Source organism: Cryptomeria japonica, unplaced genomic scaffold, assembly GCF_030272615.1.
Source record: "Cryptomeria japonica unplaced genomic scaffold, Sugi_1.0 HiC_scaffold_651, whole genome shotgun sequence".
Classification (NCBI taxonomy): domain Eukaryota; kingdom Viridiplantae; phylum Streptophyta; class Pinopsida; order Cupressales; family Cupressaceae; genus Cryptomeria; species Cryptomeria japonica.
In genome coordinates this window covers 31,022-46,659 of record NW_026729446.1, presented here as the reverse complement: position 1 = coordinate 46,659, position 15,638 = coordinate 31,022, and the positions used below count along the sequence as shown (strand labels likewise).

General features: G+C 31.4%; 1 protein-coding gene across 1 annotated transcript; it reads left to right on the top strand.

Annotated features, from left to right (window-relative positions):
* Window positions 1–8,968: 8,968 nt before the first annotated feature.
* On the top strand, window positions 8,969–9,597 carry LOC131872547 (18.1 kDa class I heat shock protein-like). The gene is made up of 2 exons (XM_059216085.1): window positions 8,969–9,209; window positions 9,291–9,597. The coding sequence occupies exons 1-2, from the start codon at window positions 8,981–8,983 to the stop codon at window positions 9,545–9,547; spliced, it is 486 nt and encodes a 161-aa protein (XP_059072068.1). The 5' UTR covers window positions 8,969–8,980; the 3' UTR covers window positions 9,548–9,597.
* Window positions 9,598–15,638: the final 6,041 nt, after the last annotated feature.

Sequence of the window (15,638 nt, the reverse complement as noted above, 5' to 3'; positions counted from 1 at the left end):
TCCAGATAAGGCCCCTGGTCCTGATGGGTTCCCAACACACTTTTTTTCAAAAATGTTGGAGCTTCATGGGCAAGGAAATCACTGAGGCCTTAGAAGGGATGAGAAACTCAAGGAAAATTCTCAAAGAACTAAATAATACATTCATAGCTTTAATCCCAAAGAAGGAGATAGTGGATAGTTTTGAGGATTATCGTCCAATAGCCTTATGTAACACCCTTTATAAATTACTCACAAAAACAATGGCAAAAAAACTACTCACCCTTCTCCCCATGATTATCAGTGAGGAACAAATAGGTTTTGTGCCTAATAGATCCATTTATGATGGTATAATCATTGCTCAGGAAGCTATCCATTCAGTACAAAAAAGTAAAGCACCAAGTATGATCATCAAACTGGATATTAAAAAAGCATATGATAAAGTAGATTGGCACTTTCTTTGCAAATATCTGGAATCCTTTGGGTTTAACAGGCAATGGATTACTCTGGTCTTTGAATGTATTGCTACACCCAGGGTTTCAATCCTAGTCAATGGAACTTGAGAAGGTTTTTTTGAAATTACTAGAGGTCTCAGACAAGGGGACCCCCTCTCCCCCTTTCTTTTCATTATAATGGCAGAATCATTGGGTAGAATGTTTAATTGGGCCAGAGAAGCGGAACAACTAACCAGTATTAAAATTACCTCTAACATGGAACCTATCACCCATCAACAATTTGTTGATGATACCTTGTTGTTTGAATCGATCAATTCTACAGAAGCAAAAATAATTAAAAAAATCCTGAATAGCTACACCAGCATCTCTAGACAAGAAATCAATACTTCAAAGTCTAACATAACCTTTTTTAACACAAATAAAGGATTACAAAGGAAATGCTCATAATTGTTGGGGATGGTTAAGAAATCAGCTGATTTGGTATACCCCTATTCCTAATAATATCTCAGATCTATTCCATGCTTGCCCAATCTGAAACATTGGCTGCATGTTTGAAAATTTATGGATCATAGCCCCCTCCATTATGATCTGGGAAATCTGGAAGGAAAGAAATAGGAGGATTTTCAAAGATAGTAAAATGCAATGGTATCAATTGATCAATAAAATTGAAGCCACCTAAGTTGAAATAATAAATAACCAAACCTCAAATTACCAAAAAGATGTCAATATGTCCTACTGGGATGAAAAAATGAAACTAAGATGGAAAGCTCTAAAGATTCCCCCTTCATTGGTAAAGGCCCCCCATCAAACTGGAAGTTACGTATGGAATGCAAGTGGCTTCCTCTTAATGGTAGATGGTTTAAACTAAACTTTGATGGATCCTTGAAGGGTAACCTGGGGCGAATGGGTCTTGGCTGTAGTCTTCATAACTCAAATGGGGATGAGGTGGCCTATATGGCCCTCCCCTACGGTAATTGTACAAATAATGTAGCAGAAATGCAAGCACTTGCTGTAGGAATAAATCTAGGTATTATACTCAATATTAAAAGGATCGTCATTGAAGGAGACTCGACCATTATCATCAATGCCCTTAGAAAAGGGGCAATGCTTGGTTGGAAGCTAAATGCCTCCCTGGCTAAGATATTAACAAACATTAAAACATTTGATAGGGTCATGTTTAATCATATCTATAGGGAAGGCAACAAAAGAGCTGATTCCCTTGCTAATATGGGAGCTGATGGTAAGACAATAATTCATGTAGCTCCTAACATTAGCCCTTAAAACATTATTTTACAACTAAACAAAAAATATAAACAGTTTTCATACCACATGACAACTCATATAAGAGGCTCATATACATAAAATCAGTAGGAGCCAAGCCCTACAATGAAATTACCTATCCTCAAAATCCTCTGATTGAAATCTTCTAAGGCTCCATAGTAATTAACTAACATACTTTTTATCAAAACCTTCTCATACACAGAAGACTACAAACATTTAAACCATAATCAGAAAAAACATACACAATGTAAATTACATCCAGAAGATTAAAATAAGCATATATATATATATACATATATATATATATATGTACATACATATATACATATGTACATACGCATATATATATATATATCTGTATGTATGTATGTATGTATGTATGTATATATATATACATACATACATACATACATACATACATACATATATATATATATATATGTATGTATGTATGTATGTATGTATATACATATCTGTATATGTATGTATGTATATATATATATATATATATGTATGTATGTATGTATGTATGTATGTATGTATGTATGTATGTATATATATATATATATAGATAGATAGATATTTATCTGTTTATATATACACATATTTATATACAAAGTTATAGATATATAGATGTATAAATACAAATATTGACTCTCATAGAAATTTATTTAATTAATTATCAGAAACTAACAATTATAATATTTATATAACAAACATTCCAAAATCAATACATATATATACCTTAGAAACATATATTTCTATACATGTATACCTTATATATATATATATATATATACATATATATATATGTATATATGTATATATATATGTATATATATATATATATGTATGTTTACATATATATATATATATATATTAATTCATATATAAATTGATTCATATTTAAAAACCGAAACCAATTATAATAATTAATAAACATTATCATATTCAAAATTTACACAGACATACCTATAGAACATTTTATCTTAAATTTGAATTAATTAAATATACAGTCACAAACACTATGCTCAGAGGCTTATATGTCTCTCATCTCACAGAATAGAGGGCAATTATTAACTTAGTAGGTGGGGGCACTCATATCTAAACATAGCAATTATATAATAATAAACCCTCTGATAGGAGTGCCTGATCATCAAAGCATGTATGATCCCCAAGAAATCCTGACCATTATGACAAGTCAGGGCTTCGGTGTGAGGCGTACTTGTTTGATCATCCGCCAAAATTAATCACGGCTCCTCAACACGATTTTCCCACAAACGATGCATCATTTAAGGATATGCACTATTTCTTAACCAATAAGATTCATCCAAAGTGGGCTACAGCTCACATGTATTTAGAATGAATGAGTAAACTCAAAACTTTCACATCATTAACCCATTCGACTATTAAACCAAGCTTTAGGTTAAATTAAAAAGCTCTGTAATCCAACATAGTCCTAGAATTGAGAAATAACAGGTGATGGATACCCCAACCAAATTATGTAGTTTGAAGAGGTAAATGGCTTTTGAAGGGGCTATTACTAGAGACCATCTCAAGTGCATCATGTGACTTCCCCATACCTTAGTGATTGATGCAGTTGAGAACATCTTGGGCCCATACTTTCTCACAAATTCAGACAGAACCAGAGCTAACATGGATGTGGCCGCCATGTTTCTTGCTGTGATGGTTACATCCTCTAAAAATCATGAGGATACAGGTGCTCTGTGTAAAGAGGTCTTCATTGCCTCTATCTTAGGTGGTATAGAGTGGGTTTTAGTCAACATTGATAGCGAATGGACTATCGCAAGGCTGCGAAACTCTGATAATCTCATTCGAAACAATAGGCCGGTCCCAAGACTCCCTATCATCTCCACAAATGGTGAGTCCTTCACCAGGGAGAGGATTGAGGCAATTAATAGAAATGTCAACTTTTTGCTCTATTTATTTCATGTACGACACCCTCCAAAATCTACCACACCTTCTGGGTTGGAGTGAGTGGGCTCGGCCCTTGGTGAGTGCATGGGACCTTTTTTGATAGTAAAACAGAGTTAATTTTGTATGGGATAATAATGTCACTAAATGTCTGGATTATATTGGTGATCCAAGTAGATTACTATTTCTAGAAAAATAGGGTTAAATCTTTAGCTAACAGAGACTGTGGTGAAGATATTAATTAGTAGCGAATCTTAAAAACAAACTCAAGCAGCATGCAGGACATTAAATTAGTTTGATGAAATTGTAATTTCTAAAAAGTTACTAAGACTAAATAGGCATGATGGAATATTTGTTTATATAGACATACATAAGGGAAAATATATTAGCATTCTGTTTTGATAACTAGTATTTTGAATATATACTCTAGATATTTTCTAGCATCTCGATGCATGCATTTATTGGTATTTATTCATAATGGTGGAAATCATATCAGGATGGGTAATATTGGCTTATTTTAAAACATTAAACACTGGCTATAGTACTCAAGTGCCATTTGCTAAAGATTTCTATATTTTGATATCCTTCTGTCATATCTTAAGACTATGGCTTATAAGTGGCAAACATGCAAAATTCGGGGTCAGTACAATGGTTATATCCAGCCTTGAATAATCATATAACTTCATCATTCTCTTTGCTATAAATTTACAGGGAAGGGGAGGTTGGAATGACTAAATCACATTTACCTACTCTTGTTGTTGTAGCCTGGATCTTATCCTTCACTAGGGATAGCATCCAAGAGCAAAAACAAGAGTTGGTAAACTAGAGATACATTGTTTGGATGGGTCAAAGGATCATCATGTTTCCTTGAATAATCATATATGCCGTCATCCTCTCTGCTATAAATTTATAGGGAAGGGGAGGTTGGAATGACGAAATCACATTTACCTACTCTTGTTGTTGTAGCTTGGATCTTATCCTTTACTAGGGATAGCATCCAGGAGCAAAAACAAGAGTTGGTAAACTGGAGATACATTGTTTGGATGGGTCAAAAGATGATCATGATTGGTGCCCTAAGATATTTGATACTGGAAACCTAACTAAGTATAAGATTTTATATATCTTTTTTGATCTGTGAGGATAAGTCTCATAGGATATTTTGTTGTGGAAATTTTCTAGCTTGACAGATAAAATTTCATTTGAGATAATTAACTGAACGATACTAACAATTTGCCTAGTGTCTGAGAAACTAACCATGCAGGACAAACAGGTATATCTTTGGGCAATTAAGGGATAATATATACAATCAAAGAATAACTTTAGAGCCAAGCCACAGGAAGTGGAGGGATAAATGATTACTGAAATTTGAAATTTGAAATTTGTAATTTAGGGCTTGTAAGGGAGGGAAAAATAGAAACACCCTCCACCTGCTCACCCTGGCTTGGGGTGATGATATGTTAGTAAAATCTGAAACTATTGTATATTATGTTGGACTATGGTCCCGAGCAAGGCCAGAGGTTTTCTCGCCTCCACTCTTTCCTACTGGCACTCGCATGAGTGAAAAAAAAAAATTTAAATAAAACAACTTTAAAGTAAATATACTACATATAAAATAGGTCTTAAGTAAACAATATAACTCTTCAATCTATAAGGATCAAAATTAAATATACTAGTTATAAAATAACTCTTCAACATTAAGTGAAGGTAGAAAGGGGTGAAATGTGAACGTGTTAACAAACACATTTTTTTTCAAAAACCCATATAAAAATAATAAAAATTAATACTATAAAATGTAAACATGTTCAAAAAAAAAATTTAAAAACTGACATTAAAAATAATAATTAAAACTATAATATCTCTATGTGTTTTAGATATTCTCCATTTGTAATAAAATAAAGTTATAAAATATTCATTAAAGAAGAAACCCATAATTATAAAAAACAAGTGCCACATAGTGGCTAGTACCTGCCTTGTTTTTAATTTACTCTTGAAATGAAATGTCTTCGGAAAGCTATATTTTTTAAAGAATAAGTGATATATTTTTACATATTTTTATATTTAATTTTTTCTAAAGTAGTAATATAATAATAATAATAATAATTTTATACTAATTTTAAAATATTATAATAATAATAAAAATATGTGATATATTAAAAATAATTTAATATTAATAGAAATATAATATAAGATGGTCTAATAACACAGTAGGGGGCCATCCCCATTACATATCTTTGGATTACCTTCCCCATCCTATGGAAGGCCAAGAGTCACAACTTAGATTTCCACTTCAGATGTCCCTATTGGGAGTTGAACTTGGGTCTCCACAGTGAGAACCCAGTGTTTTAGCCAGTTAAGCTCAACCCCTTGAACTAATAATATTGTAATTTTAATTATTATAGTATTTTTTTATTATTGTATTATCTTATTATTTGGAAATAATTTATAATTTTAAATTTTAAAAAAGTATTATAATTCTATTTAATATTTATTTAAGGAATGCTTCAATTTTAATTTTTGGGACAGAGGAAAGCATAATATATAAATTAAAATAAAATATTATATATGATAAAATGTTTTAGATCCATGTAATAAAATTAAAAAATATTTTATTCCTATATAAATAACATAATTTGATACTTTAGAGTATAAGATTAATTTAATTACTCAAAGAAAATTAAATAGTGTTGGATGAACTCAAGTTCTATAAAGTTAACAAATATTATGCTGACCCGTGTATAACAGGAAAAAAGTATTAGCCAATTGTTTGCAAGAGAAATATTTTTTTTTTAAATTATAAAGTTAACAAATATGCATGTATACTTTACAATAAATTTAAAAATTTAAAAGAAATAAAAATATTTGTTTATGATTACTAATAAGTAGAAAGGTGTGAAAGGTAAATATATTACAACAAAATATTAAAAAACTCACATAAAAATAATAAAAATTAAAACTATAAAAAAAAATGTAAACATGTTGACAAAAAATATTAAAAAATTGTCATAAAATATAATAAAAATTAACAAAATAAACTTATAAAAAGTTATAAAATCCTTATTGAATAAAAATCCCATGAATATTAATAATTTAAACTTAGAAGTGAAAATCTACATAAAGTTTACATATTTCACTTATCTACCGACCCCACACACATTCTCTCATCAATATGTCACCTCTCTCTCCCCATCACTACCTCTTTTTATCCTTCCCTTTCTATAATTTTCTATAACCCCTCCCACTATTTTCCTAAATACACACCTTGACTCCCTCCCTACCTCTCTCCCTCCCTTTCTCTCTCTCCCACCCTTCCATGTTCAATCTGCATTTATATATTTTACCTTTATCTCTATTGCTCTCTATCTTCCTTCTCCCTCTCTCTACATACACCTACCTTCCTCCCTTCCTAGCTCTATTTATCTACATAAATCTTCCTCTCTCCCTCTCTCTCACTATCTCCCTCCTTCCTCCCCTCACCATTTCTTTCTATCTCACTCTCTTTTCCTGCTATAGGATTTATACCTATTTCCCTCTCGTTGCTATCTCTCCTCTCTTATAGAGAAGACGAAACCATAATAGAGGTGTAAAGAAGCTAGTATCTAAGAAAAACTGTAATATGCTTTTATTTTAAATTATTAAGAAAATAAAAAATAAGCTTCTTTAATTTTAATTTAGAACTTATCTTTAAATTGATATCTCTCCATTGATTTTAAATAGATCTTTAAAATCAATGAATTCTTACTCGCTCTTGTAAATGAGATGGAGGTAAATATAATTTTAACTATTATAATAAAATGTAAGGTAGCTTAGTCAATTGTATGTTATTAATTTTCTAACAATTTTTGTTAGTAAATCCTAATGTCATGCCTACTGTTTTGTATGGATTTTTAAAATATAAACATGGCTCATCTAAAGTAGATTGAGAGAAATATATTTTTTTAAATATTATAATAAAATATAAAGTTGTAATGCTAGTTTTATATTATTTATTGACTAATAATATTTCTTAGTATATCACAATTTCATAACTCCTATTTTACATATTTTTTTTAAATATAAGAATGATAGTGAGTTCTAAATAGGATGTGGATAAATCTGTATTTTTCAATGTTATAATGAAATATAAGGTCTCTATGCAAATTGTATACTATTTATTAACAAACAATATATGGTGGTAAGTCACAATGTCACGATTCTTAGTTTACATTAATTTTTTAAAATATAAGTATGCTAGGTCCATTAACAATATATCACAATGCCATGACTACTATTTTGCATAATTTTATTAAAATATAAGCATTCAAGCTAGGTTGTATATTATTAATTCATCTAAAAATATTTTTGGGTAAATCAAAATGTCATTAATTATATTTTACATAGATTATTCAAAATATAAGCATGGAAGTTGTACTCATGTAAATTGGATAGAGTAAACCTATGTTTTTAAATATTATAATAAAATATAAGATTGATATGCTAGCTGTATATTATTTATTTAATAGCAATATTCGTTAGGAAATCACAATGCAATGATTGTTATTTTATATAGACTTTTTGAGAATATAAGTATGTTATCTTTGTTAGCATAAATTGGGTGGGGTAAATCTATATTTTTAAATGTTATAATCAAATATAAGATCACTATGCTAGTTGTATATTATTTTTACTAACAATATTTGCTGCTAAATCAATATCTCATGACTTCTATTGGGCATTGCTTTTTTGACCTCCCAAATAGGAAGCATTGAGGGATCATCCATTTATACAATATAAGATTGTTATATTAGTTATTCACTCACAATATTTGTTGGTATATCCCAATGACATGATTTTTATTTTGTATAGGTTTTTTAAAATGTAAATATATTAATTCTAGTCATATAAATTGGATGATACAAATCTATATTTTTAAATATATAATAAAATATAAGATAGTTATGACCGTTATTTATTATTAACTGATTAACAATGTTTGTTGATAATCTGAATGCTATAACCACTACATAAATTTTTAAAATATAACTTTGCTAGTTTTATTCTATAAAGTGGATGGAGTAAATCTGTATATTTAAAAATATTATAATATATTATAAAATGGCTATACAAATTGTATATTATTATTAATTTATTTTTACAATCGTTTGAATAAGTTACAATGTTTTAGCAATAACGGTTACCCTAACGTGCTACAAATATCTGGTCCTTTGAGAAACTTCTGGAACAAATTTGAGAAACATATATAAGACGCTTCAATTCTGCCATTTTCTTCATGCCCGATCTAACAAGAGACGTCAGGCGTGAAGCTAGAAGAAGTTTTTTCTCTTGATTTGGCGAAAATGTCTGATATCCACAGAGACTTCGTGAATTATAACGAAATGACCCGCAGCGACTTCGCGAATTATTACGAAATGAACCGCAGCGACTTGGCTAATAGTTACGCCAAAATCGTTGACCCTCGTTACAAAATGCCTGATAGTTTCGTGTCTTGGAAAGAAACTACAACATTTCCACCTGTAGATTGGAATGAAACTGCGGATACTCATGTCTTTAAGGCCGACCTTGCCGGTAAGTATTTATTTATTTGGGGTTTCATTTTCATTTCGATTTTGCTTCAAGAAATTTTTGCCGGACTCTGTTTCATTGCAGGAGAGGATAAAGCAGCGGTTAAATTAGGAGTGGTAGACGGTCGGATTCTGGAAATAAGCGGAGAACGCAGCATAGAAGGGGGCAAGAATTATCTCCGTTGTGAACGGTTCAAAGGGAGGTTCCTGAGGCGTTTCACACTACCTGAGAATGCGAAGGTGGATGAGGTTAAAGCTGGCATGGAAAATGGAGTGCTCACTGTCACAGTGCCCAAGCAGCCTGATACTCAGGCTCTGTTCAGAGACATTGAAATCTGCTAAATACATTGTCATTGAAATATGCTAAATATAGTCTCCGTTTTGAGTGTTGATCAATAATGTTCTGTTAGGGTTTATCGATAAACAATCTTAGCCCGAAGAGACTAAGTGAAAATCGTTTGATTTGAAAATCAGTTGAAAATATGTTTTTGTTTGATTTCTAATAAGTGAATAAGTTTATGGTTTTAAGTAAATAATTGAGGATCTTTTTAGTTCCTGTCTTAAGCAGGGAACTAATGTTTTCATGTCATTCATTTTGTTAGCCAAATCAAATAAAAAAAATCTAATGTTAAAGTTTTAAGCATGATTTATTTGATCTGATCATTTTTCAAATTATTTTTATTTTTTTCTAAAAATGTCATTGGCTGAAACAATTTTGCTGGGGTTTAAATTAATTTTGTAGGGTTAAAAAAAGATTACCGTGCATTTTAGTATTTGCTGCTAGAAAGAAGGTTTGGTTAAAAGCATTTCCGTAATCAGGCACTCTGGAGACAACATTGTAGAGAGGGAAAGGGATTGATTTAATGTTCTCTGCAATTTCTCTCTCTATTTTCTGATAACCCAAATTCGCAGTGTTGCTTGAGTTTGTTTGTTTTGACCACAATTTTGTCCATTGTACCTTGCATCCATTTGCTGACAAACAAACCTGTGAGGGCAGACTAATCCTAGTCTGCAATAGTTCCATGGCGGCGTGGATAACCGGGAAACTCAAAATTAAAGAGGGGTCACAGCCAAAATATCTGACAAAAAGGGCTTCTGTTGAATCTTCCGCAGCTATTCTGCCAAGAATAAACTTTAAGGGCTAACTATAGAATAGCATTGCAAAACCCTGTATGTATGCAGGATCTTAAAAAACCATGTAGGGCGTAGGAACATAGAAACTGTGAAATAGAAAGCCGTTGTTGAACATCCAGAATGGACCAGGCGGACTTCATGAGACTAAGGTTCTCCTCCTCTGTCAAGTGGACATTAACAACACCGAGCACACGTCCTCTTCCCAGTTGTGGGATTAGCTTCCGGTTGGAGTTGATAAGTTAACACCTTTCCTAGAATTATAGAGAGTTCTTCTAACAATTAGAGAACAAAAGGACTCTATGGCCACCCTTGACTTACAGCAATAGAGTTCAACTTGTATTTGCTCCACCCCATGGATAACTATAGTTTCCCATCCTCAACTACCGGGAATCAACTCACGTTTCTTGCTAATCGGGGGCACGAGGAGATCTCGCTGAAGGCCCTAACTGAAGGATGGTCCGGTTGGGAGGATAACTCGTCGAGAAAGGTTGCCAATCGGGGTTTCTATAGAAAGCCATTGTTGAACATCCAGAATGGACCAGGCGGACTTCATGAGACTAAGGTTCTCCTCCTCTGTCAAGTGGACATTAACAACACCGAGCACACGTCCTCTTCCCAGTTGCGTAGGTAGGATAAGAAAGACCTCTTCTTCAATTCTATGAAAACCCTTGGCCAGAACAAAAATCGGGTGGCTCTTTCTCTGGTTATGCAGCAAACTCCTGGCCAAATTAGTCATCGACTACATTACAGTATCTGAATTTTTAGGGTGAAGGTGTATTAAATTCAATATGCAATGGTGGTTTATTTTCATTAGCTGGCTATGTTTTTCAATTTATAAAATGCCCAAGGAGAATGCCTCTAAGGAATTTAGGATTTTAATTACTCTTTATTGTATTCTATACATTGGCTCAGCAGATTACCATAAGAAAATAAGACTCTTTTATTGACAGGAACTTCACAGGTCCAGATGTTCATTTTTATCCTTTTACAGAGTCTTTGAGTTTACATGATTCATTTGTCATTTTCTGAATGCCTTTCCAGATTTTTTAAAATAAATCTATTCTGTGCATATACTACAATCATCGCAGTTTACGAGTAACATTTCTTAGCGGCATTCTATCAAACAGTTCACTGTGCCCTGAGGTAGGGAGGATGTGGCAAAGGTTGTGCAATTTGGCTTTACACCTGTCGATTGCATTTTCTTGAAATTTTCTATAGCGTTTTCAAGGTATGCATTATGTGCATATCATGCTATCATGGCATTCCATAAGACCACATTTCTTTTAGGCATTTTGTCAAACAATTAGCATTCTGGGTTCTGATTGGCCTTGTCGCGGTTTGCTCATCTCTCAATGACACATTTACTGAAGGTTTATAGAATGGTTAGGGGAGTCTGTGTTTTCATTTTAAAGATAGTTTTTTTGTCTTCTTAGCAAAACATTTCTTCTGATGGATGAGTTCAGAATAATTTATCACTATTTTCCTTTTCTTATAATTTCATATTTCAGAAAAAGTATTACATAGTAAAACTTTAAATCTTTTTTATAAATATCACTTATGTTATTCTTTATTGAAAAATTTGGGAGTACCTGATAAAGAAAGTGGTATGAATACAATTGTTTTGATGTTTTCAATTATATATATATATCAAAATTACAAACTTCTGAAAAGAATTCATAAAAATCTTAACACTCATTTTTTTGCAAAAGTTATCATGATTAGATTTTTGTATTGTATTGAAATTCCAGTATTGTGCTTGTAATGATTATTTTTCTTTTATTGAGATCCTAGCTTGCATTTGAGGTTATAAGTATTTTAACAATAATTGAGACAACGTAGAGAAAAGGTTGACTTAATAGTCAAATGTTTCATTACAATTTCCATAGATGCAAAACTTAAGTCTCTTAATCCATGATCATAGATTACCCATTTGTCCATGCTGATTACTACATCGATTAATTTATCACTCCTATTCAACACTTTCTTCATGTACATTGGTATCAGCTTACAAGGCCTTCATCTTAGTAGTTGTGCACTTGACAGGGATGGATTTCTATGCATTCAAAGCTTTGGTGGAAATTTGACTGCAACATTTTTTTTTGTTTTTGAGTCAATCATCATGGAAACAAGTTTTTGAAATCATTTGAGATAAATGTTGGATAAATTTGGATGATTTAGGTCTAATATAATAGTAATTCATTACATTTTTGCATAATTTAATGGTGACCTAACATCACAGAAGCAACAATCATTCAAACCATCATCAAGTTCAGAATTTCGCTCATTATGAACTAAATTTTTAGAAAGGAGTGAATGCTCTAATACTGAGCTTAAATAGTACCATTATGAAAAAACAACTTCCAAAAGAAGGATTACAGAAGCAAACATTTGAGTTCATGAAATGCACTAACCATGATCCCTAATCAAACTCAAACAGGTAATATTGAGAAGAACCACTTTTCCCTACCTGCCAAATTGGTGGGGTATCCTCTCTTACTCTTCATCCATCTTTTGCTGCTATATATGGATCATTTTGAATAATATGATGTTTTATATATGCTTGCATGTCTGCAATCTCCCTAGGTTATGATATCCTAGTTCCTCTGTATTCCTGTTAGCTGCATTTCTAATAAAAAAAGAACGTTCAAGTTATAACTTTTTGAATTTCCTTGCGAATAAGATCTCAATACCATAAGTGTCTTCCTTTCTTCCCATCTTGATTCTTTGGTTTGTCTTCCTTTCTTCCCATCTTGAATCTTTGGTTGGTAGAATAAAATTCTAACCTTGCATCTAAATCATTTGACAAAGGAAAAAAAGGGAAATTTCAAGTAACATAATACTTAAATATTTTTAACAAACACATTTGGGATGATAAATAAGTCACACTATTTTGATTTAACTTTCAATAGTTTTACTTCAATATTATTGAATTATGGTTGTGTTTTTAAGCATTTATTTAGTTATAACTTTCAATAGTTTTACATCAATATTATTGAATTATGGTTGTGTTTTTAAGCATTTATTTAGTTAAAAAAATTATAATGTTGATTTGAGTTGTAATTGTATAATAGAAATATAAGATAATTAATAAAAAATAATTTTTTTTTTCATGATCATAATCAAATATGAGAGCTAGTTCTTTAATTTAATCTTTAATATTTATATCTTGAAAGGATGTTTTAAATAACTAAATTTATGCATATACTTCTATCTATTTAGTGTTTACTGTTTTATAAGTTTTTTTGAATTTAATAGGTTTGTTGAAAAGAATTTTAGAAATTTGTTGTGTTAGCTGGGAAGATTTGGAATTCTGTTTTTTAAGCAAAAACAAATATTTTAAGATGAATTGACAATGTAATTGTGCTTCTGTTTTACAGGCTATCTTTTGCACAAGGCAACGTTCTAGTTTCCACACACTTATTGCTCAAGGTGAGTAATGAATTCTTAAAGTTGTTTCTTGTTTAGTTCTTCAAACCTAATTGCTTTGTTCTTTGTGCATCAATCTGTGGGCTTTCTTGCTCATTTTCATCTCCTTCGATTGGATTGTCACATTCAACCTATTCAAAAGAGCTATATTTCTGCTACTATATATGGATTATTTTGAGGAAGATTTGAAATTCTGATTTTAAAGTAAAAGCAAATATTTCCAGATGGATTGACAATATAATTGTGCTTTTGTTTTGTAGGCTATCTTTTGTGCAGGGAAATGTTCTAGTTTCCACACACTTACTGCTCAAGGTGAGTAATGAATTCTTAAAGTTGTTCCTTGTTTATTTCTTCAAACATAATTGCTTTCCTCTTTGTCTACATTCCATATTTCTAAGTTGGCACTACTACAAATACAAAGTTTCTTAGATTGGTTAACTAGTTTAGTAAAATGCTTGCAAACACTAGTCCAAACAAACAAAATGCGTCACACAACCCAACTATAGTAGAAACATACAAATCACATGACCAACAAAATATGATATCAATTGATGAGGCTTTAGACAAGGTACATTGTTTTTTAATTGATTCATTCAACTACAAAGTTGGTAACTGCTTATTTGACACAATACATGTCTTGCTTCATTGTAGATATACACCTAATGAACTACGTAATGGTCTTGTGGACCATTTCTTACATTTTTTTCATGAAGGTTGTCCTGTAGCTTTGAAGTCTTTTAAACATGAATTACATCCAACAATACTATATGATTTGCATAATATACATGACAAAAATACATATCTATTTAGAATGAGACTTTTGGCAACAGAAATCAATGCCGATGGTGAAATTGGACTTTGGGGTGACACATTTTGTGTCCACTAGTTAGCACGTTGGTTAAATATACCCATATGCATTTGGTCCTTGAAACACAAAAAAAGATATTTGCATTTCAATAAAGATGCATGTCATGGTCCAATATCAATTCTTTTCCATGACACAAATCTTCCAATATCAATTCTTTTCCATGACACAAATCTAGTTGCTGGACATTATGAACCTATCTTTTCAAGGATAAGCACATACAATTGCAAATTGCAGAGTGTATAAAATAAGTTTGCCATTTCCAACAAGATCTTCATTCACTACGCACTACTCCTCAAGGTAATGCTAACTTTCCCAAACACATCCATATATCTTGTATTCCTATCATCCTAATTTCTTTATATACCAAACTCAATTATTTTATCAGTTTCTAATGAATTGCTCAATTGAATCGATTTTTTTTTTATCATCTTATTACAATGTTATTACTATATTTCATATTTGTCATTGCCACGTCTCAAAGAATTTAGTTCTACCATGGGTATAGCAATATAGAAACTACTGCTTGATACTTTTTACACCGCCATGACGTATGCAAATGTACATATATTTCTGCAAGCTATTGTTTTATGTGCCTTAAAATGTGATTTTCTGAAATTCTCTCTTGTACTATAGCTCATAGCATTTACAACATGATTGTCCACGATGATTCCAATCACAGAGATAGGTGCATAACAAGACTCAAAATTTTTACTTTACGGACTTATAAAACAGTTTATTAACTTTCTTTTTGATGCTTCAACTATTAATACGATGTTGATTTCAATTTTCAAAGTTGGTACATGGTTCCATAATCAGAAGAGCTAAATTTTCCTATATGACCTGTGTTGACATGGGAGAAAATACTTACATAGATTAATACTGTTATTTTGTTCAGCTTGCTAACCATAAAATAGGCATTTCATGCTGAAGAACAGAACTGCAACATCATTTTTGTTCCTTCAATTTAGTTTGAATATCTCCATCCAACTCCTCATTGTCATGATA

Coding starts and splice junctions, on each gene's coding strand:
- LOC131872547 (XM_059216085.1), top strand. CDS start 8,981: ATGTCTGATATCCACAGAGACTTCGTGAATTATAACGAAATGACCCGC. Junction 9,210..9,290: donor CTTTAAGGCCGACCTTGCCG/GTAAGTATTTAT, acceptor GTTTCATTGCAG/GAGAGGATAAAGCAGCGGTT.